The following is a 22,178-nucleotide window of genomic DNA, read 5'->3' on the forward strand; positions in this document are numbered from 1 at the left end:
GTTTATATTTAGGCCCCGGCAGTTCTCAATCTTTTTTCCCCCACTCCAAAATACACCTTGATTTAGAGTTAGCAGGTACCCGTAGTTATTTTTCATAACTCATAAGGCAGTTACCATGATCGCTATGTCTTTAGAGCACCTCCCACATATTCGGCTACTGAGGTCTAGTACTTCTAGTTTTTATTTTCTGGTGGGAGTCTCGCTCAGGACTCAAGACAATTCTTTTTGAAGAAATAACGAAACGTGTGCCCAATGTTATTGTTGGAGTACACAAAGTTTTTTGTTTTTTAAATATTATTTTTCTATTTTCATATAGGGCCACCAATTTCACTTTGCCTAGGACCTTCAATTATCTAAGGGCGGACCTGTGTACAGTAATCCCTCTCATGCAATTACGTACAATGTTTCCATATAGTCAACAGCTTTTTCTCAATAAATGAAAATCTATAAGCGCTAAGAAGGGCCCTGTTTCACAGACTGACATATCATTATTTCTCACAATTGCTGTGTACGAAATAATACGAAAACTTCAAACAAGTTACTACTTTCTGTCTGCCTATTAAACTAAGCATCTTCGATCACGATTGAGACCACAACTGTTAAATTTACCAAAAACGATTTTTTATTCGCGACCCAATTTTTGTTTAAAGCCGACGTAATACAAAATGTTCGATTCAGCTTTTAGATCTACTTCTAGTTCAACACCTAGATACGAAGTCTTTTGGCATCTCAAGTACTATTTGGTTACGATTATCTTCTGTTAAATGGAACGTCTGTAATTTAAAATAAAAGATTAAATCTAGATGGACATATATTATAGATCTAAAACTAAAATCCAACAAATTTTCACAGTAGAATCTAAGTCTAGATCTAAATATGAGGCATATTAATCTAGAACTTAACTTTTTCTTAATACTTCTGTTTTTAAGTACTTTACTTTTGTGCTTAAATTTCCTCTACATCAATGACACTCAGCTCAGTTGGTAGAGCATCAGACTTTAGATATGGAGGTCAGTAGTTCAATACATTTTTAAATAATGTTCATATATTTAAAAAAAAAAGTATTCTTGCACAGTTTAATTTTAGAAACTCGATCAATATAAAGTTGAAACGGAATTTACAACCTCGATCATGAGAGGAATTTAAACACTTGTTTAAAAAATTGATGGTGTTCGAAGCACTGGCAAAAAAAAACATGTATATGGCAGGGGCAGCCTTATAAAGCGGGCCGTGCAATTAGATGTAACAGATACTAAAATTGAAGTTTTTTCAGGAGCGTAGAGGGGGCCGGACGAAAAAAAACAAGTGCAGAGAAAAGTGATATAGAGTTCACAGACCGGAAGTGAGTGTTTTTGGAAGGACGATTTAAAGCCCGACACTGGCCAAAAGGGGTGTTGTTGAAATGCGGGCAGTTTTATTAAAAGTGCAAAAAAAAAATTAATGCGGAGGGTACGGCCAAAGTATTATGTGAGCATTTGCAGGATGTAATTAAAAAAAGGTCCCAGGCCACAAAAAATAGCATCGAGCCTATGATATATTTGGAATAAGAACTGACAATCAGAAAATAGATAATGTAAATAAGACTAGACCTTATCTGATAAGTGAGAGAGTTATGGAATTGTATGGGGCAGCGTTTGACTTTAAATCATCATATTGTTATAAGTAAGAAAAATAGTAGGGGTCCATGGCAAAATATAGTCAGAATCAACGGAAGTAGCCGGTGGGCAATGCTAGTCTTTAATTCTGTAAAATATCATATGACTTTTCAAGCAGTGGACACCAGGTGAAAAGAGGCTTGAGCCATTGCCAATGACACATCTTTGTGGAGGCGAAGGGGCTGCGAGAAGATCTAAGTCTAAGTCAAACAACATATTTCACTATAATAAACAAAAACCTAATTGAGATAAAGGAGAACTACTACATCACACAAACTTGATTTTCAATTCCTTTTTTTTTAGTGGACATTGTTCATACTTCACATGACTCCCAGTAACCTGCTTTTTTAGCTTACATTCAATTTTCAATCCGATCTATATTCCTTGATCAATGAAATACAATAAGAGAGAAAAAGAAGAGAAAGCAATAAGGCGGAACGTGGGGTTGCGCTATGATAGAACCTGGAGAAAAACATAAGGACATGAACAGAGAAAGACTGGGTGAGATTTTGAAATACATAGACCAATTGAAAATGTCAAAGACGCTGCTCACTGTTGCCAACTAAAAGACACAAATGACTGTGCTAAAAGCATATAAGAGCTTAGAAATTAGATTCCGCAGTGCTAAAATTGAAAAAAAAAAATCTTACAAGCTTGTCACTATTTCCGTTTTAGTGGACTGGATGCACAAAACAAACTTCATGTAAGAGAATCTCCCAGGGGTGGGCTGTTATCAGAAGCCAAGGGGAAAGGTTCCAACCCCGGAGTAACAGTGTGTGTGTGGGGGGGGGGGACTGCATTTCCGTTGTAATACAGATATTTAGGAGAATGAGAAAAAAAAAAGATAAGTAGACACACATACATTAATGATTTATGGTGGATAAATCAGTCAGCTAGGGCTTTTGAGTAATAGATCTCCCTATGAAGTCATGCTACAGATATTTCAGGATCCTATCAGAACTTTGGCTCCAAAAGTCTCGTGCATTGACGACCAGTGGGCTGTAAACTTCAACACACATTCCCATAGACCTTGAAAATCTCAAGTGACAGCAAATCATTTTAGCCTGGCCTGCTTTTCTTAATGCAACCCTTCAACTGCTTTGTCCAGTGTCCGAGATCCAGTGTCCATCTTCTGGTCGAGATACAACTCTCAATGTAAGGACACTTGTGAAATATAGCGTGTGAACGTGGAGACAATGTCTATTCAAACAGCACGTACGGAGTTTGAGGGGTGGGAAAGGCTGGGGGGAGAGAATAGGGCAACAGCAGTGGGCAATCCAATCAGGGCATTCCGTCACAGCCTTCACCTTCCTTTCTCTTTGACCACAGAAATCGCTGACGTTTCAAACTAATCATTACACGTCAACCCCGAGGTTGACTCCAGTGCGTTCTAAGGAGAGAGGGTGGGCGTGGTGGGTTGGCCTATCCTTTTAAGCTAATTACTGTGTAGATGGTCAAACCTTTAAGATGTTGCCGTTTATTGTTCAAGAGGCCCAACGATATACGTGACCGGGTTCGTGGTTTGCAGAAGATAATTGGGGGAAGAGGGGAACGAATGTCGATAACTCTTCCAGATCCATTTCAAATCGGACAATAAGAACCGATACTTTTGATCAAATGTACGAAAGTTATTTTTTTATTCTATCACTACGGATACGATAGAGTTACCCGGATGGAGAAAGAAGCCAACATCCTTGCGTCGTTTCTTCCCTGTGTCGCTAATGTTTCGGCGTCACGTTCAATAGAACATAGTGGACAGATGTGGGGAAAAGAGAGACTCGAAGGAGGGAATGATTTGTGTTGACCTTGTAGGCCTACCAAAATGACCCATATTAATTTATATAAGTTGGTAAGTTGCTTTGAGCAAAATTAAAAAAAAGTTAATGACCTTTACTTCTTTTTAAAAAATAAGTCGGCTTTAGCACTGTATTCATAACAGAAACATCTTTTTAAGAGCTTTCACCAAATGTACCTTCACCCCAGTATGGTCATACGATGGCAAGTCTACAAACAGAGATATTTCTGCGTATGCCAGTATAGCATCATTTCTGTTGGACAGCTGCATTGGTTAGGGCACCTATCCCGTTTGAGGGACAAGCTGTTTGCCGAAGTCCATCTCTTTCTGGTGAGTTCAAAGGAGGCCGGTGTAATATAGATGCTACTGGAAACGGCATAAAGACCATCTCAAGCGCCATGTTGCCTTAACTGGCATAGAGAGCATCTAACAGCAATTGACTCCAAAAGAGATAGAAAACTCTCGTAAAAGCCGCGGGATATACCAATAAGAAAGCTTTTGTCTAAGGCATAGGCGGCGATTACATGGTTTTGTCCGCTTTGGATGTAAAAAATATATTGGTTAGTTACAGCTAGATATGTGTAGCCGCTTGAATTACTGCACTCTTCCATGATCTTCGGACTTGAAAACAAGCCTTTTATAACATTAGCCTTTTATAACGCATTTCTATAATGTATCGATGAATCACTAGATCTAAAGAGTTTATTTTGTTGTCCCAACACATGGACGAACTCGAAGAGATCTTGAACAAAGATTGCGCGATACTTTCCTAGAAATATAAATACTTCGTCTCCATCTCTTTCGAGATTTTAAAAACAAACCCGGCAGGATCGATTCTGAAGTAATCGAACGTCCTGCAGAGAGAATCGAGTTGGATTTAGGGAGAAAGGTAAATGACGAGAGACGTGGGCTGACTCCAAATGTCCACTAAATGTCCACCGCCTTCAGAACTCTAAGTCTCTTGAAATATCTCAACATCACGAACAAATCAATGAGATAAAGTAAGATAAAGAGACGGGCTGATTGATCGACAGGGAAAAAAAAACTAACACTTTGAAGGAATCTTAACGTGTAAGATTCTATTTAAATATACATATGACATGGTGTGTCAGAGTCAGAATAATTTCATTTCGAAATACCTTCAGAAAATGTTTAGAGAAAAAGTGTCATAGAAGAAACTGAGACACAGAGAAAGAAACAGAAAAACAGAGAAAAGGAGACGTAGAGACAGTGAAACAGAGACAAAGTGAAACAGAGACAAAGTGAAACAGAGACAAAGTGAAACAGAGACAAAGTGAAACAGAGACAAAGAGAGACAGAAACAAAGAGACACAGAGGAAAAAAGAGATACAGGAAAACCTACAACGAAAGAGAGACGCAGGAACAGAGAAACTGAGACATAGAGAGACCACAGAAACAGCGTCACAGAGAAATAAAGTCGAAGAGAGACAAAGATACAAAAAAAGGGACACACAGAAACAGAGAGAAACTGAGGTACAGAGAGAAACTGAGGTACAGAGAAAGTGAGGTACAGAGAGAAACTGAGGTACAGAGAGAAACTGAGGTACAGAGAGAAACTGAGGTACAGAGAGAAACTGAGGTACAGAGAGAAACTGAGGTACAGAGAGAAACTGAGGTACAGAGAGAAACTGAGGTACAGAGAGAAACTAAGGTACAGAGAGAAACTGAGGTACAGAGAGAAACTGAGGTACAGAGAGAAACTGAGGTACAGAGAGAAAGTGAGGTACAGAGAGAAACTGAGGTACAGAGAGAAACTGAGGTACAGAGAGAAACTGAGGTACAGAGAGAAACTGAGGTACAGAGAGAAACTAAGGTACAGAGAGAAACTGAGGTACAGAGAGAAACTGAGGTACAGAGAGAAACTGAGGTACAGAGAGAAAGTGAGGTACAGAGAGAAACTGAGGTACAGAGAGAAACTGAGGTACAGAGAGAAACTGAGGTACAGAAAAAACTGAGGTACAGAGAAAGTACAGAGAAACTTCAGAAATGGGGACTATGGTCTATGAGATTGTCCTACTACGATGTGTCCCCAAAGAAAACAATTTCGAAAGAAGTCTAAGTGACAACGAGTGCTGAGTGAATTTCCCTTTAAACTTTAAACGAACAATAAAAGAGACTTAGAAGACGATGCGCACATTAATTTATTAAACTCTTGCATCAACAAAGCCTTACATTCGGAAATTCCCGAACACGAATTTCAAGAACGCGATAGGCCTTTCAAGAAGGAGATATTCCTTTCAAAACCGATGTAGGATCTAGACCTAGATTTAGTCTCTTTTCAAATTTAAATATATATATTTTTTTTTATCTTGAAAAATTGTAACAGTCAGATAAGAATTTTCCTAGTGTGGCCAACACGCTAATAAATCTTTTCTCAGCGATAAACATCATTTGTTAAATATGTAGGAAAATCGTTAGAGCCGATATTGAGATCCGTATCCAAGTCCCACCCATCCATGCAATTCTTACTGGAATAGAGGTATTGTAAAAAGAATAATCAACAACATAAGATCATGATATTGGGATAAATAAGTTTGAACAAGTTTCATCATATGGCAATTATAGTCCTATAGAGCTATACCATTAACAGTGTGGGATTCTGAAAAAAATATCTAAATGAAAGAAAGGGGAGACTATCAAAAGGTTACATGTATATAAAACATCCTTTAAATATGGGGAAAAAGGCATTATAAAATAGAAGATATTAGGGCATCCAATCAGATTTGTTTCCAGACCAGCTCAGAACCAATAACAAGTCTCCAAAGTCTTCCCAAAATCTTTTAATAGTATTTGATGTAATTACTATAAGGAACAGTATCAAGAGCAAATGATCGCCCCTGAACAAGTGAGAAGAAGCCAATACTTTTTGGAAATCAGAGACTTTTCTATCTCATTTTGCTATCGCGTACAAATAAACTAGAAGATTGGCTTCAGAATTTAGCATTGTATGGATAGGCAGTTCATGATAGAGTTCATCAGCCTTAAATATATTGTCCCTCAAGGTTGAATTCCTAAGCCTGTGCACCGAAAAGCTGAGGGGGGTGGAGTATCAGACTAGACCTACATATGTTCGAGAGGAATGGCCTAACTAGACTGACGAGTTCCATCTTGGATGTGAAAGGTATCCACTGTGTCTGGAAACGTATGTGTATTTGTACAATGTTTTACTTGTTTTGAATGTTTCTGAGAACGAAGAAGAGTTGAAGTTAAATTACTTCCTAGTCCAAATCTCCCGCAGGACGACGGAGGATGGGAGCGGGCAGGGTCTGAACCTGGGACCATTGATAAATCCGAACGGCAGTCCAGGCGCAAACCGTTCGACCAGGCAGCCATGTGTGTTGAGGAAACGTAATCATTTGTTATTCAAAAAGTGTGGCCTAGACAGGAAACGCGAGAAGCATGATGGGAGAAAAATAAAATGAGACTGTGTAAATCTGTAAGGAAGACAGCACAATGGAAAGTTGTTTGGTTAAGTGTATTTCACATCGTGTAACATCTTGCTTCAAACTGTTCTGACGAATGTTCAATAACATGAAACACATAGATCAAACTTGGATTAGAAAATACATACAAAGATGGTTACAAAAACACCTACAGACATGACAGTTCGATCGCGAACATTAGAGGATGTACTAGACAACTTTGAGACCTGACAATTTGTTTTTGATCATCACACTAATGTTCACGTTCATTGCTTAGCGAAGATGTTTTTGGTTAGTCCTTTTGAGCATCATAGAATAGAAGTATCAGAACTGCACAATTAGAGTCATTTTCACAAATATGATTAATTTCGTTTCTATATTTTCTTTTGTGGACCACTGATCACGGGATCCTTGATGAACATGTCTTATTGCATGAGCTACAGAACATCCTTAAAAATTAAATTACGTTCTACGTATGTACGTTGTGTTAATCTAGAGTGCATTTTAATTAGAGGAAAAACTCTGGATAAGTCATTGGTTTTACTGGCTGATTCATCCGTTCTATGATGTAATGTCACTAATTATACGAATTAATGCTAGCGAGGGGAGAACATCGTGAACTCAACAAAAGTTTTGTGATGTCTGTTCAACCTGCTTGCGCCCCCTACCCCGTCCAAAAACATACAAAATGCCATTAACTAAGTTTAATACTGTAGAAGAAACTGACTGACTGTTCCAAATTACTGGACTGCTAAATAAGTATTGGATTGCTGCTAAATAAGTTTTGGATTGCTGCTAAATAAGTATTGGATTGCTGCTAAATAAGTATTGGATTGCTGCTAAATAAGTATTGGATTGCTGCTAAATAAGTATTGGATTGCTGCTAAATAAGTTTTGGATTGCTGCTAAATAAGTTTTGGATTGCTGCTAAATAAGTTTTGGATTGCTGCTAAATAAGTTTTGGATTACTGCTAAATAAGTTTTGGATTACTGCTAAATAAGTTTTGGATTACTGCTACAAACTACCAGCCACTAGATTGTTTTTGACTTACCTCTTTTTACGTTGTTGGTGTCCGCTGAAAAGAAAAAAAAAAGAATATTCAAATATAGAAAAACTTTTCTGGAACAATAAAAAATTAGACAAGATTAAAGAAACAAGACGTGTTCAGTGGCACCAGAAAAAAGATATAGTACATGGTGAAGTGAAAGAATCCAAACAAGACCTTAAAACTAGTAAAAAAAAAACAACAACCCAATACTTGATTGAGATTTTAATCTAGAAACCTAAGTTAGTAAATGTGATCCATTTTTTTAAACTCTATGACGTCACACTCAAATGTAAGAGAAAGCCTTGTGATCGATTTGCAGAAGGTATAAATAGAAATTGAAGACTATATTCAGTAATTGTAAACCCCATTCTAAAAAATAGTCTAAAATTGTGTGGTTGTGTTTTTGAGTATGTGTAACTGTGATGCTTTGTAAGAAAAAAAAATCTTCTCCAATGAAACCATGGACTTGTTGCTGGTGACCTATGTTCCAGCAGGTGGCGCTACAGTATCACCTCTAGAAATATATTAAAACTAGTTTGTTACAATAGATTTATGTAACTTTATGATTTAATTTCCACTGAACAGAAAGGAATACGGACTTTTTATCCTTATCATTTTTGTTTGCAGATCCAATGAAATGCTGACAAATTGCAGCCTGAATGTGGTCCAATAGTTCTGTTATCCACTGTAAGCTGTTCATTGTCTCCTGATGGTTAAACAGTTTCACGAACATTCTTCACAAACTGATGTGGCATAGATAAACGTGTTAAAGATAAGCTGCAAGCTCCATAAGTGGGATATCTATGATTAAATGAGTTATCCATCATTTTATAGGATATCTATGATTAAATTTATTGTTGGATGATTAAATGGAATTTTTATGATCAAAAAGAGAAATAAGATGAATTTGTTCTAGTGGTTTATATCGTCTCGGGCAATGGTTCTCAGCTTCTGGGCGAAAACGTCCGTTAGAGGAGACGATAATGCCTATAGCGGTGCCTAGGCTATGCCTGATGTATACCGAGTATGGAAGGTATCCCCAACAACAATGTCAATATCGTTCCTCAAGGGGGGGGGGGTCGTTTTATGGTGGACAGTGGACACCAGTACGGCTGATGTAGTATAAGAGCTATCGATAATAAGGATGTAACATATTATATCTACTTGGACATTACCAGACATGACAGTTCTTCGAGGTACTATCATACTATTTCTCAAAAGTTATCTTTTATCTTATAAATTACAGACGTTTCTTGAAAAGAAAATTACGTCCTACACTTATAGATGTGATAATTTAGTCCTGCATGCTAATCAGAGACTTAATTCTCCTAAGTAAGTCGTTGGTTTTCCTGGCTTATTCAGGCTACATTTTCCATGCTCCAATGTTACTAATTAAGAAGAAGTACTTGCACGAATTTGTCCTAGTATATGGAATAAGAAATGTGCCTTTTTGTGGTTTTGTTTCAGAGGTGATTATATAGTAACATACGTCTGACATTTCTCAATGACCCAATCTACTACCAGACATAATCCACTAGTGTCTGTATGAGCTTCAAATGAGAAAACATTATTTACTCTGACAATAACAACAATCTAAACATCTGCATAATCTCACTACTTTGCCTTGAAATCAATTCACCATGGCGGGCATAACTTATCAGTTCTGTGTGCCATGTTGTTACCATCTCTTTTGCTTATGAAATTTGTCGAGAACGAGAGGAATACTTTGTCGAGCTCAGACAAGAGTTTCGATCAGAAATAGAATTTTTTCCACATACCCCCCTTCTCCTCCACGCATTCAACAGGTCATGGCAATCCTTCCAGCAAAAAAAAAAAGTTTCAGACCCAAATCAAACATTACTATGACGTCATTTCGTCCCTAATAACATTTATTCTCTCTCTTCTCTACCGGTTTTAATGCATTTCAATTTCTCCCGAGAACCAAACTATCGTCTGCAAGTTTTGGAGTACAGAGGGGAGAGAACTTATAATTTGATCTTCAGTATAACTTGTCACGTAAGTTAATTTGGTCCTACCTCCCTAACATGGCAAACAGCAATGCCCCCAGGTACCAAAACTCTGATCAAGTGCCAAATTAAAACGAGCATGGAAGTGTAGGCCGAAACTCTGGCTTGAAATTTTAGAGTAAAATTAAAGTTCCCATTTCAGACCTTGTGGTCTATAGGGCAGATGATGTAAAGGTCATCTGTTTCTGCGCCAAACGGTTAACGAGGGTGTCATGTGGCCAGCACAATGACCAACCGCCTTTACTTTTTCCCAACTAATGCCAGGTACCCATTAGATCTGGGTGGACTCAGAGGCGCCCAAAGGTCCCGAAATTAAAAATCCCAATCTTCACCAGAATTCGAACCGGGGACCTCCGGTTCGGAAGCCAAGAGCTTTACCGCTCAGACACCGCGCCTCCGAAATTTTGGAGTAGAATTAAAGTAACTTTTTTTTTCTTCATAATTTAAATTCGTTTTTATTCCCCCATGAAGTAGTGCTGACCATGATGGTGATAATGTCAAATAAAAAAAGTCACAAGAGCATTCTATGCCATTCAGAAATCTGTGTCACAAAATCTCGTTAAAATAAATGGATTGCACTGTTCTTAAAATATGGAGTAAAGAAGTGACGTTTGAACCCAGATCAAGTAGACAGTACTTTAAAAAATCCCAAACAATTTTTTTTCCATTCTATAGAGCATTCATCTCAAGGCCGCCCTGTCTAAAGGTGCAGTGCTCTCAACGAACGCGACTCCAGTATGCTATTAGAGAGAGTAATGTAGAGCAACAAAAGCGTAGCGATCATTTCAAATGACCAGGAAAGAAAAGTTTTTAAAAAATCTAAAAAAAAAAAAAAAAAACGAGGCACAATAACAACATGATGATGATGGCCATAAATTAACAACGAGGACAACAAACAATCTGATTGACATTCATTGCAACATGCAGGATGAGGAGGACATGTTTATGGAGAGACGATGGAAATCCACTGACAAGCATGGCACATTTTTATACGGCATTTAATGGATGTAACCACAACATGTACTGGAGGGGGGTGGTGCTACATGTACGGGAGGTGGGTGCTACATGTACACAGTAATGAACTCAGACTAACTCTTAACATCTCAACGTCAAATATAAAAAAAACTTTGTTCAATAACAGTGTTTCCCAAACTGTGTTCCGTGGAACCCTAGTGTTCAGCGAGGCCTCAATAAGTATTGCACGAAGTACTGGAAGAATTAACTTGTAGACCACCTCGTGAATTCATCTTTCTAAAAAATAAGCAAAATGTTCCACTGAATACTCAGAATGGGGGAAATGTTTCACTGAATACTCAGAATGGGGAAAGTGTTCCGTTAAAGAAAAAGTTTGGGAAAGAGTGACCTATAACAATGTGTGAAAATGTTTTTTTAGAAATCAAAACATTGAAACTGTGAACCAACTTGATGAGATTCATGCCTTAACTGTACGTGAGATAGTATCTTATAATTCTTTAGACCCTACGTTCCACGGTTTAAATCTCCATTATCTACCTTTTAAGATGTACCAATGCTACAAAATAAAAAGAATTCATACACTAGCTAAATGTAATCTTAATTTAGGCCTAAAAGAATGTACCCAATGCCCATGTTAAAAAAAAATAAAAAAAAAATTCATACACTAGTTAAATAAATGTTATCTTAATTTAGGCCTAAAAGAAAATTTTAAAATCCTATCATAACGACATACATTACACTAAAATGAGATCTGCTACTTAACTGTGTGGGGGAACAAAGAAGTGAACATCATATAAAAAATAGAACAAAACATCAGGATGTACTTCCAAGACTGTAAACACAACATATAACAAAGACCTTTGTTAAGGACAAACAAGACAACTTCTAAGACAAATTACAACATTCAAAACAGTAGAAAACACAAAATACACAACTTCAAACCAATCAAGACAGAGCAGGCCTATAACATCCAAGATTGCCAAGGTCAAAGCATACATTATCCAGGGCTGCCAATGTCAGACAGCACACAATCCAAGATTGTCAAGGACACAGAGTACACGATTCACTACTGTCAAGGACACAGAGTAAACCTTTTAAAAAATGTCAAGGCCGCATCCAATACAGTAGAGATCACATCACAATAGTACAACGTTAAAGTGTCATGGCCACAAAGTGAAACCTCCAAAACTATCAATGTCACATAACACAACAACCAAAGCTGACAAGGGCGCACAGCAAAATACTGTCAATGTCGCATAGAACAAGACCCAACATTGTCAAGGTCACATACTGCACTATTCAGTGATGTCAACGTCACATAGTATACCATAAACACATCAATGTCACAACACACAAGACTCTGAAGGTCACAGTGTAAAGGACACAGTGCACAACATCTTGGAATGAGATGAACCACGTACAGAAGTGCGTACCGTTGAGGACATCCACTCTCTTGGACTCCACCAACAACTCTGATGTCCGGCACACGTAGACTCCAGCGTCGTCCAGGTCTGCGTCCTGCACTTCTAAAACGCTGTCGATCTGACGGTCAGTTAAGGAGACCCTCTTGTGGATGGTGATCTGAAAATAGGCAAAGAATGTTCTATTCAATTTAATTGTTTGCATGAAACATGTTAGCGTCAGTGGCGTAGCCAAGGGGTTCATAGTGCCAGGGTCCAACACCAATACGAAACCTTGAATAAAATAATTAGAATTCATGGGATAAAAGTTTCAACGGAAAGAACCGCAAATTACTACAATTTATCTGAAACTACAGAGTTTAGTTCCCTTTCTGTTATAAAAAAACTAAATTAATTATATAATGATTAATTAATTGGTAAATTTTTGGATCGATTCATGTATTGTCATCGGCTATGAATAATTTATGCAAAATTTCAAATTGATCCGAGACTGGGAAACGGGAGAACACCCGCATCTCTCATTAAGTAACATGTATCCCCTTAATTTGATATCAAACAAAATAATGAATCACAAACTAATTAATTAATTTTTTGGATTGATTCATGCCTTGTCAGGTTCAATAAATGATTGTGTAAAGTTTTAACTTGATCCGATAATGGGAAATGGGAGAAAAAACATGTTCAAACTTTTTACCAGACAGACAGACAGAGTTGATATAAGCTTTGTAAAAACAGTATGGACTTTTACTAACACTTTAACCTTGTCATGACCCGTGAGTGTTCTTTTAAATTAGAGAGTGAGTTAAAGTGAATCTCCTCCTCACTCTCCTCCCTCCCAATAGAGGGGCGGGCGGGATTCAAACTCCCGCACCATCATGCCCACATCAAGTCATGCGCATGCCCTTTCGCTGCACCAGGGCGCCACCACTATAATTTCTGCATTATATTTTTCAAAGGGCGCCCATTAAAAATAAACATAACGTTTTTACCGTATTTAGCGAGTCACGTGTCTTCGATACCGAAATTGTCAAGGGGAGGTAACATAACACCGGCTTTCCCCAACCCCTCTCTTGTTTTCTTTTGTCTTGATTCCAGATCTTACTACCGGATATGACAGAAGGCAGGTCTGTAATTTAGACTCTCAATTCAATGCATCGCTTCAGTGGAAATTGATTTTTTAAAAATATAAACACCCCCCCCCTCCCATCTCTCCAGTAATTTAGAAGGGCAAAAAAGGTCTGCTTAATACGATGCTACTTAACTTTCAGACTAGGAGTACGAAGTTATCTTCCCCTGATAATTAGCACTACTTTTTGAGGAGCAGATTTGATAATTATAGTAGCAAGGAGTGAGAACCGTCACACAGCGCAGTGAGGGAAGAGAAGCCAATAGGTCGAATTTGAAGGAAATAATGATAACATTCTATTTACTGTTTGTATATGTTCACAGCCACTCACACACAGATATGTAATTCCACTTACACCCAAACAATGTCATGAATTGAAAAAGATATCAACACTGAGTTGTATACCAAACTATAATTTACAACACATACCTCCTAAGCCTCAGATACAGAAACATATTCTACTACATCAGAAATGTAAATAAAATAACTTTTTCTCTATCTAGACACTGTAACACGTTGTTTTTTAGTGGAATCCCTCTTCTGAAGCGAAACAATATTTCATTACCTCTCCCTCCCTTCCCCCGTAGCTAGTTGAAGCCTGGGGGAACGCTGTAAGCTCCCCCAGATAAGACAGGCAGGATTTTAAGAATGAAATTAAAAAAAGATAATAAAACTTACAAATATAAAATAATTAACCGTTTTTTTTCTTTGTATATCTTAATTGTTTTTATATACTAGAGATACTATTAGAAAGGCAGCGCCCCCCCCCCCTACAGTACCCTACCAGCCAACTAGCATCAATGACATAGGTGAGACAAGATAGAGGATCCTTTCAAGGTCCCGGTGATGAGCCAGATGGTAATGAAACCAGAGATTTAGAATCATACACCATTTGCCCCCCCCCCCTTTTTCCCATTTGATGTTTCACCAAACCCTCTCTTCCATTCTATAATAGACTAATGTGTGGAAGAAACTTATGGACATAGTAGCAATGTAGTGTGGGGAATATTTAGTAAGTAAACAGCAAGTAGACATAGTGCATAACTGTAGACATAGTGCATAACTGTGTGGCAGTAGCAGCACTAGAAGATCATATCAGATAGACATAGTGTATAGCTATGGCAGTAGCAGTACTAGGACATGATGTCCGCACCCCCCAGAGAGGCCGCTAATATCATCTACATTGTTTAAAAATAAAATGGTGCAAAACATTGAAAGGTTTGATGCAAAATAGTCACATGTATCAAAGTACTTTGGCACTGACAGAAGTATCGAGGTGGTGTGCCAAATACCCAGAAGTTGAATCACTACAAACATACCCATAAATAGAAATAGAAAATAAAGAATATTGAGAGAGAGTGAGAGAAAGAGAGAGAGAGAGAGAGAGAGAGAGAGAGAGCATATATAACCTAACCTTCTTGTTGGTGGACAGCTTTTGACCGTTCCTGAACCAGTCCAGGTCATCTGTTGTGTCCGCTCCAGTGGCGTTGCAAATGAGTTTAATTTTTTGACCTTTCTCCACGTAAGTCTTCCCTGTAATCTTGATGTCTGAAGTCAAAGGGGAAATTTTTTTCCTATTAAACGATTTAGTTATAAATCTTTATTTATTTAAAATGTATCTTTTTCTCCTATCTCATTCCTAGTCAAATTAAAGGGATTCTTAAAAGCATAGTGGTAGTCTAGTGACAGCTCTTGTTTTTCTATAAAAGGGTAACGAGAGAGATGAAGGTTCGAATCCTGCAGATGACTTGCATTTGAGGAGTGGATGGGCTCATGGCACAGCCTAAATTGAATGGATAAAGGAGGACGGTCGTTGCAGTGGACCTAGGATGCTCTCGTAGTCTTTGTATATATGAAACATATAGACACAACTCCAACTTGCCAGTATTCCTTAACTCTTTCTCTCCTAACTGACGATACCATTCCACCAGAATGTGGTAAATAATTACGGAGAGAAAGAGTTAAAGCTTAAAACAATCTTTATTTTTTAAAAATAAACTTTCGAGGGAGATAACACTCTAGCAGTCAGTTAGGAGAGGTCAATAGGAATGTAAACTGTCTCTGAACAGCATTAAAAGAAGAGCTACACAATAACTCTAGCGAAGATATCTAGTGTAGAGATAAGGTAAAAAAAAAAAAAGTAAAGTAACCCTATCAGACCTTGTCAACTATAAGACATGTTTACGAGGGTGTCCTGTTGACAGCACAACGCCAAACAGCCTTTAATTTGCCAAACTTAAGTCAGGTACCCAATAGAGTTGTGGACTCGAGGGTATCCTAAAAATCCTGAAATTCAGTATCCCAGTCCTCAAAGCGTGATTCGAAGCCGAGACCCATCCGTTTGAAATCTATGCTCTTTACCACTCAACCACCGCTCCCCCAGAGAGAAAGTAGTTCTCTCTTACTGTAGATCTACTAACACTCAATAAAACAAACCGTTTCCTTATCGGAATCCAAGATTCACTAGGTCATACTACTCTCTTAGGAGAAAGACTGCAGTACACAATTTGTATACATAGCGCAACAAAGAGTTCAGCTATCCATGAAAAGTTGGCCAGATTTTTTTAATGTCATTCGAATTTAAATGAAAATGTTTATCCACAGTTTCGAAATCATTCCTTAGCCACAATGTTCTTTCTTATGGTAAAATATATATAAAACTGAAAGCAGTCAATATTTTAGATCCACTGGCCTATAGGTTTAACTATAATTGAAGCTACCAAAGTAGTCGATAAAATCCAAATGAAAAAATGTTTAGAAGGATTTTAAGACTTTTCTTTTCTATAACAACAGAAATAGGTCTATTGTCACTAAGTCAGACCAAACAGAAATAGGTCTATTGTCGCTAAGTCAGACCAAACAGAAATAGGTCTATTGTCGCTAAGTCAGACCACGAGAAGCCAGATTAAGATAATGGGTGTTATTTTGGGAAACTTTTTTTTTTCAGAGCTGAAATCGTAAAGTCAAAATTAATTAACTTTTACTGCGTACAAACTTATCGCCGTGAGAGAGTAAAGGAAAATATATTTAAAAAAAAAAAATGAATGCACAGTTTCGATCAAGGTCCACCCACGACTGACGTAGAAATGTTCTAGTAAAGGGGATATAGTACACAATCGTTCCTCAATAAACGTATCCATTCATCTTTGAAAATGTTTTACTTTTCGCATGTTCCTTTAGAGTTAAATATAATCGATTTCGCTGTCCAAACCTCCCGCAGGACGACGGGGGATGGCAGCGGGCAGGGGTACGAACCCTGAACCATCGAGACGACTAAACGACAGTCCAGCGTACACACCGCACGACCAGGCAGCCATCCATCCATCTCAGGAATATATCTACGCATTGCCTTACCTGACTTGATTTTCTGTCGTTTACCGGCTGTAGACAGAAATAAAATTTGCATTATCGTTTCATCATCAATAAAATAATTACGTTTAAGATATGGAAACTAATACATAACATGAGATACAAATAACAGGAAGAAATATCTAGCTACGTTTTTCATGTGTGTCTACTATGCCCTGCATATAGTTTTAATGACAACATTTAGGAGACTGAGTCTAGCATTCAAATGTTTTAGTTGCGAATTATAGGTAGGCAAAGAAATAACATGTTCGTAATATCGACCAATTGAGACCTGCTTGTGGCGCCATGAACGTACCTCTTGACGCCCACTTTTATTAGGTTTGTGTGTGTGTATGGTGCTGTTAATAACATCCAATATATTAGATGTGGTGCTGTTAACATCCAACATATTAGATGTGGTGTTGTCAATAACAGTCAATACATTAGATGAGGTGTTGTCAATAACAGCCAATACATTAGATGAGGCTTGTGATCTGTCCAATTTCCAAATTATTAGATGTGGATTTGTTAATAACGTCTAATGACGTGCGGTTAATGACGTCTTTTATGTCATTTGTGTGTATGTGCTACGATTGATGTCCAATATATAAGTTGTGTGCATTGGTAATAACGTACACACTATAAGCTGTGTGTGTGTATTGCTAATGACGTCCGATATTTTTGGTGGGGTTGCTGTGTAGCCAGCGATGATTCAAGCATTCAGCTTTGATTCAACTCCTGATAAAAGATTTGACTTAAAGTTTAATAAAGCCAATAGATGGAAAGATTTCATGATTCATGATTCATGATTCGTGACTCGATGAGTTATTTTCATTGTAAACAATTCTAGAAATATAAGACGAACACAGTTCACGATCATGATAGAAGAATTTGTTTATACAAACCTACCATATTTGGTGTCTGTTGTCACGTGTATTATGGATATGTAATATCTTATTTATAATAGCAAGTTTTTTCATTTTAACATACATGTACTTTTCCCCTGAAATTACGAACGTAAGCTCATGTTGCTGCTCCAATCTTGTTTCTGGAGGTGGAAACTGTCAATAATGTTGACTTGGTGATGTCATTAGGCCTGATCTAGAAACTTCACTACTGCGATGGATTTCCGCGAATATTAACAGCTAGCCAAACATAGGCACACTTGTTGTTGTGTTGTCTTTTTAAAAATTGTTTTTGCAAATAAATAAATACAAACTGGGAAGCTATTACTTCAGAGTTACAAAAAACATTTTCCCTGTTTCGTGCATGCTACATGAAAATGTCAGACCCAACAGGCAATCAAGGTAGATTCAACTTCAAACATATATATATATATATATATCCAAAAAGATCCATCCATCCATCCATCCATCCACCCACCTATCTATCTATCTATCTATCTATCTATCTATCTATCTATCTATCTATCTATCTATCTATTTATCTATCTATCTATCTATCTATCTATCTATCTATCTATCTATCTATCTATCTATCTATCTATCTATCTATCTATCTATTTATCTATCCATCCATCCATCCATCCATCCATCCATCCATCCATCCATCCATCCATCCATCCATCTATCTATCTATCTATCTATCTCTATATTATCTATCTATCTATCTATCTATCTATCTATCTATCTATCTATCTATCTATCTATCTATCTATCTATCTATCTATCTATCTATCTATCTATCTATCTATCTATCTATCTATCTATCAATATCTATCTATCTATCTATCTATCTATCTATCTATCTATCTCTATCTATCTATCTATCTATCTATCTATCTATCTATCTATCTATCTATCTATCTATCTATCTATCTATATATCCATCTATCTATCTATCTATCTATCTATCTATCTATCTATCTATCTATCTATCTATCAGGTAAAATCGTTGGAGATCACTTACTACTAACAACCAAACATTGTTCAATTATGTTGGAAGTAGTGATCAACAGCTCGAGAACCCTTGAAGCCAACAAAAAAAAAAACACAACTATAATTAAAGAGTCTAATGAAATGGAAATATTCCGTGCGCCAGGACTTTGTCGAGTAATGGGGACAAAAGGAGAATTAACCCTGGGACCAGGATTCGTCCTCGGCAGGCGTGGTGAAAATGAACTCTTTTCATGCCAGAAAATGACATCCCAAATCACACTCTAAATCATTGTTTTGATGCAAGGCGCAAAGTTTGGTCTACAACATGTGGCTACGAGTCGATAGAGGGCGCATATGCTGAATGTTTACCAGAACATAGTATTGATCCTATGTCTGGTATAGTGTATATAATGGTAGATGATTAGCTTCTATTGATATAGACATCACGTGAATAAGGACAGATTATTAGAACATGTTATTATTAAGGTTCCTGTAGAGATGAAAAACAAAACAACGAGAAGAAAAGAGTTTTGTTTCATCCATCTCTTCAGACAGCACAAAATACACGGCGTTTTTTACTTTCCTACATAGAAAAGTGTATAACTAAGTGTCGGGGTACAGGCAATGAACAGAAAACATGAGAACCTTTTCAGTACACGGACCTAACTCGCTCTCCGTTGGACTTCACAAGATTAGAACGTTACGAAAACTTATTGAGAGATGAGTTGACCATTGGTTAAACTCTGTTTTATGTCCGTTATATTCTTACATCCTCAATGTGCTTTGTTGATTCGGTTAATGAAATAGAAGCGGACTAGTTTTACAGGAACCCTTTCTACAAGTTACAGCTTCAGTTCAACCGTCGTCTTTTAACCAGTTAGCCCGACAATGTCGAGTGTGTGACTAAATGATAGGAACAGCTTGGGTAATACTTTGGAAAAGAGACTTCCCAGACTGTTTTATTTGTGTGTGGAGGATCTTTCGTTAGGAGCACCTGAATATATTTCTTTTCATGCAAGATCAGAAGATAATCTGTTAACCCAGAGATCACATAAACTCAGTGATTATAAAGTTAATATTTAGATTTCTTGTTAACATATTTCGTTTCAGCTCTCTAAGTCCTAGTTCATTTCCAAACATTATGCCAGACTTCAGAGCATTTAAATGACCCATATAGGAAAAATTAGAAATGTCGGGTTTTGATTGATTTCGGGAAATCCATTGTTATAACAAGTTAACTTTTTATCGCCAGATTTAAAATGCTTTTAAGCATTCTTTTCATTGGGGAACTCCCACTTACCTGATCGTCATGAATTATTGACAAGGAACAGGCTAGCAAAAGTTATACCTCTGCTAAAGCGAGACAACAATAGTGTTGTAGTTGTGTTTATGTTTGTAATGTTATCACTGCGCCTTGAGTCTACATCATGTTTTATAAACAACGCTCTATACAATGAAATTATTATTAGTATTATTTTGAAGGTCGAATTAAAAGCCACTTAATTCAGAAATATATCTTATTTTAAAAAGTATAATTAAAAAAAAATCTCTTTTGCAAATATCATAAAAAAATCACATGAAGAGCTAGCAATAACGATACATCCATCGCCGTGTTGCACACCCTGCCTGCTCCGTACCCGACACTGGACTAGATCTACATATTAAGGAATTTTAAATGATTTTTAGTTCGCTAAAAAAAAAGGTGTGAGTCGGTGTTTTTTTTTTTTTTTATTGCCACTAGACCACCACACCTCAACACCAAAAAAAAAACACTAAAAATATGGTGACACTTTAGGATGTCCGTTTTAGCGTTCAAAAGAAACATTGAACATCTTAAGGAAATAGAGTTATCTTTTCACGTAGATCTCTGAGCCAGTGTTTTCCAAACTAATTCCTCTGAAACCCACTCCCAAGAGGAAAACAACATTTTTTACCACAAAATTTATCTAACTAGGGTATCTGGGGGAGCGCTGTAAGCTCACTTAGCAGGTTCCGATGCGGAGCGCCGTTCTCTGCGTTTTTCTGCATTCTGAGCTCTAAAAATGTATTGTCCTAGAGTCCACAGCGCATTATTCATCCTTGAACAAAATAGAAAAATAAATAAATGCATCGCTTATCAATTAAGTGACATAAAGAGGTTGCGGCACGGCCTCGTACAGTTGGGGAACATTTGACGAAATCGCTTTGGCGGAGACGTACCGAAATGTTTTTTTGTCGACAAAAGTTTTGATTTCATCGCGCGGAAATGGCGGAGATTTTAAAAAGTTTCTGTTTAGACGTTTCTCAATCTAATTTCAAAATTGTGGAAACATTTGTATTCAAATCATTTTAACTTGATTAATACCAAATGTGGATTTATAGCCTAACTACAATGTCAAGGCAACAGCGTTTTTGTCTCTTGAAAAAAAAGGTAACAATTTGCTTCCTCTCTTGTTAGTGCGTCGCCTCCATCCAAAGTTTAAGAAACGCTCTTAACCCTTTGCGCTTTCTCCTGTCAGTACGTCGCGACCACCTAAAGTTTTAAGAAACGCTGATCTATCTTAAAAAGTATCACACATAACTAAACAGGTCATAGACTAATAACAGTCTAATAGATGTATCGATTTCAAATATTTAAATATTTTTATTTAACGTGAAGTCTTTAATTTGATAGAACTTAGTTTAGAGATCTAAGAACCAAAACTCTAGCTTCACTTTCGGCTGATCGAGTATCATCTGTTTTGTTTTCCTTTTTTAAAAATTGTGTTATTTAAATAATTGCTTTTTTTTTTTGAAATATAAATCTTATTAATCTAAATGTATTTTCATTGGTGTAGTGTCCCTGTTTATTTTGTGTGTGTGTGTGCTTCCTGGTTAGAGTAAACGTCCTTGACAGACTGAAAGGTAATGAAAGATGTCGGTGTCATGTGACCTGTTGTGTGGGCGTTGTTAGTACTGGGGGACACATGTTGATATTCTAGCAGGCCAGCAATAAAAAATATGAGTAAATAGTATTTCTATGTAAGTAAGTGTACGGCTCTTTCTTTGCCTGCAGCGTTTCGACTCATATTTAAAATTCGTTTCCTATGTTTTTGTAATGACGCCACATGTCACAAGTCCCAGACGGTGAAGTGGTCAATCATTGACCGTGTTGGTGAATACTTGGTGAATAATCAAAGACTGGAAGGATACGCCTATGGTTAGAATTTGCGAATTTCGAAGTGTTCAATGGCGTACCAGTCAAAATGTAAGCCCAGTGAGTGCTCGTGAGGCCAGTAAACCAAATGCATTTATTTATTTTTTTTCATGATATTGCACTTGCTTTATTTTGTGAGAAGCAAAGAGAGCAGAATGGACATGGACCAACTGATGGGTATTGCCCAGAACAGAGTACAATGGTGAAATACTGTTAAGGTCCTATATTCCACTGGGAGTCACAAGGGCTAAGTCAAGTCAATATAT

General features: G+C 37.2%; 1 protein-coding gene across 8 annotated transcripts in view; it reads right to left on the reverse strand.

Annotated features, from left to right (window-relative positions):
* LOC106072913 (obscurin-like) overlaps nucleotides 1–22,178 on the reverse strand; it is a 217,341-nt gene that overhangs the window by 13,652 nt on the left and 181,511 nt on the right. For 7 of the 8 annotated variants that reach the window (XM_056022149.1, XM_056022142.1, XM_056022130.1 and 4 more), the window contains 4 exons: nucleotides 16,846–16,872; nucleotides 14,906–15,039; nucleotides 12,366–12,525; nucleotides 7,946–7,969 (listed from right to left, as the gene is read on the reverse strand). In XM_056022149.1, coding sequence (XP_055878124.1) covers nucleotides 7,946–7,969; nucleotides 12,366–12,525; nucleotides 14,906–15,039; nucleotides 16,846–16,872 — 345 coding nt within the window. The remainder of the gene's footprint in view (nucleotides 1–7,945; nucleotides 7,970–12,365; nucleotides 12,526–14,905; nucleotides 15,040–16,845; nucleotides 16,873–22,178) is intronic. The other variant, XM_056022165.1, reaches the window with a different exon arrangement.

The sequence above is a fragment of the Biomphalaria glabrata genome, chromosome 1, assembly GCF_947242115.1.
Source record: "Biomphalaria glabrata chromosome 1, xgBioGlab47.1, whole genome shotgun sequence".
NCBI lineage: Eukaryota > Metazoa > Mollusca > Gastropoda > Planorbidae > Biomphalaria > Biomphalaria glabrata.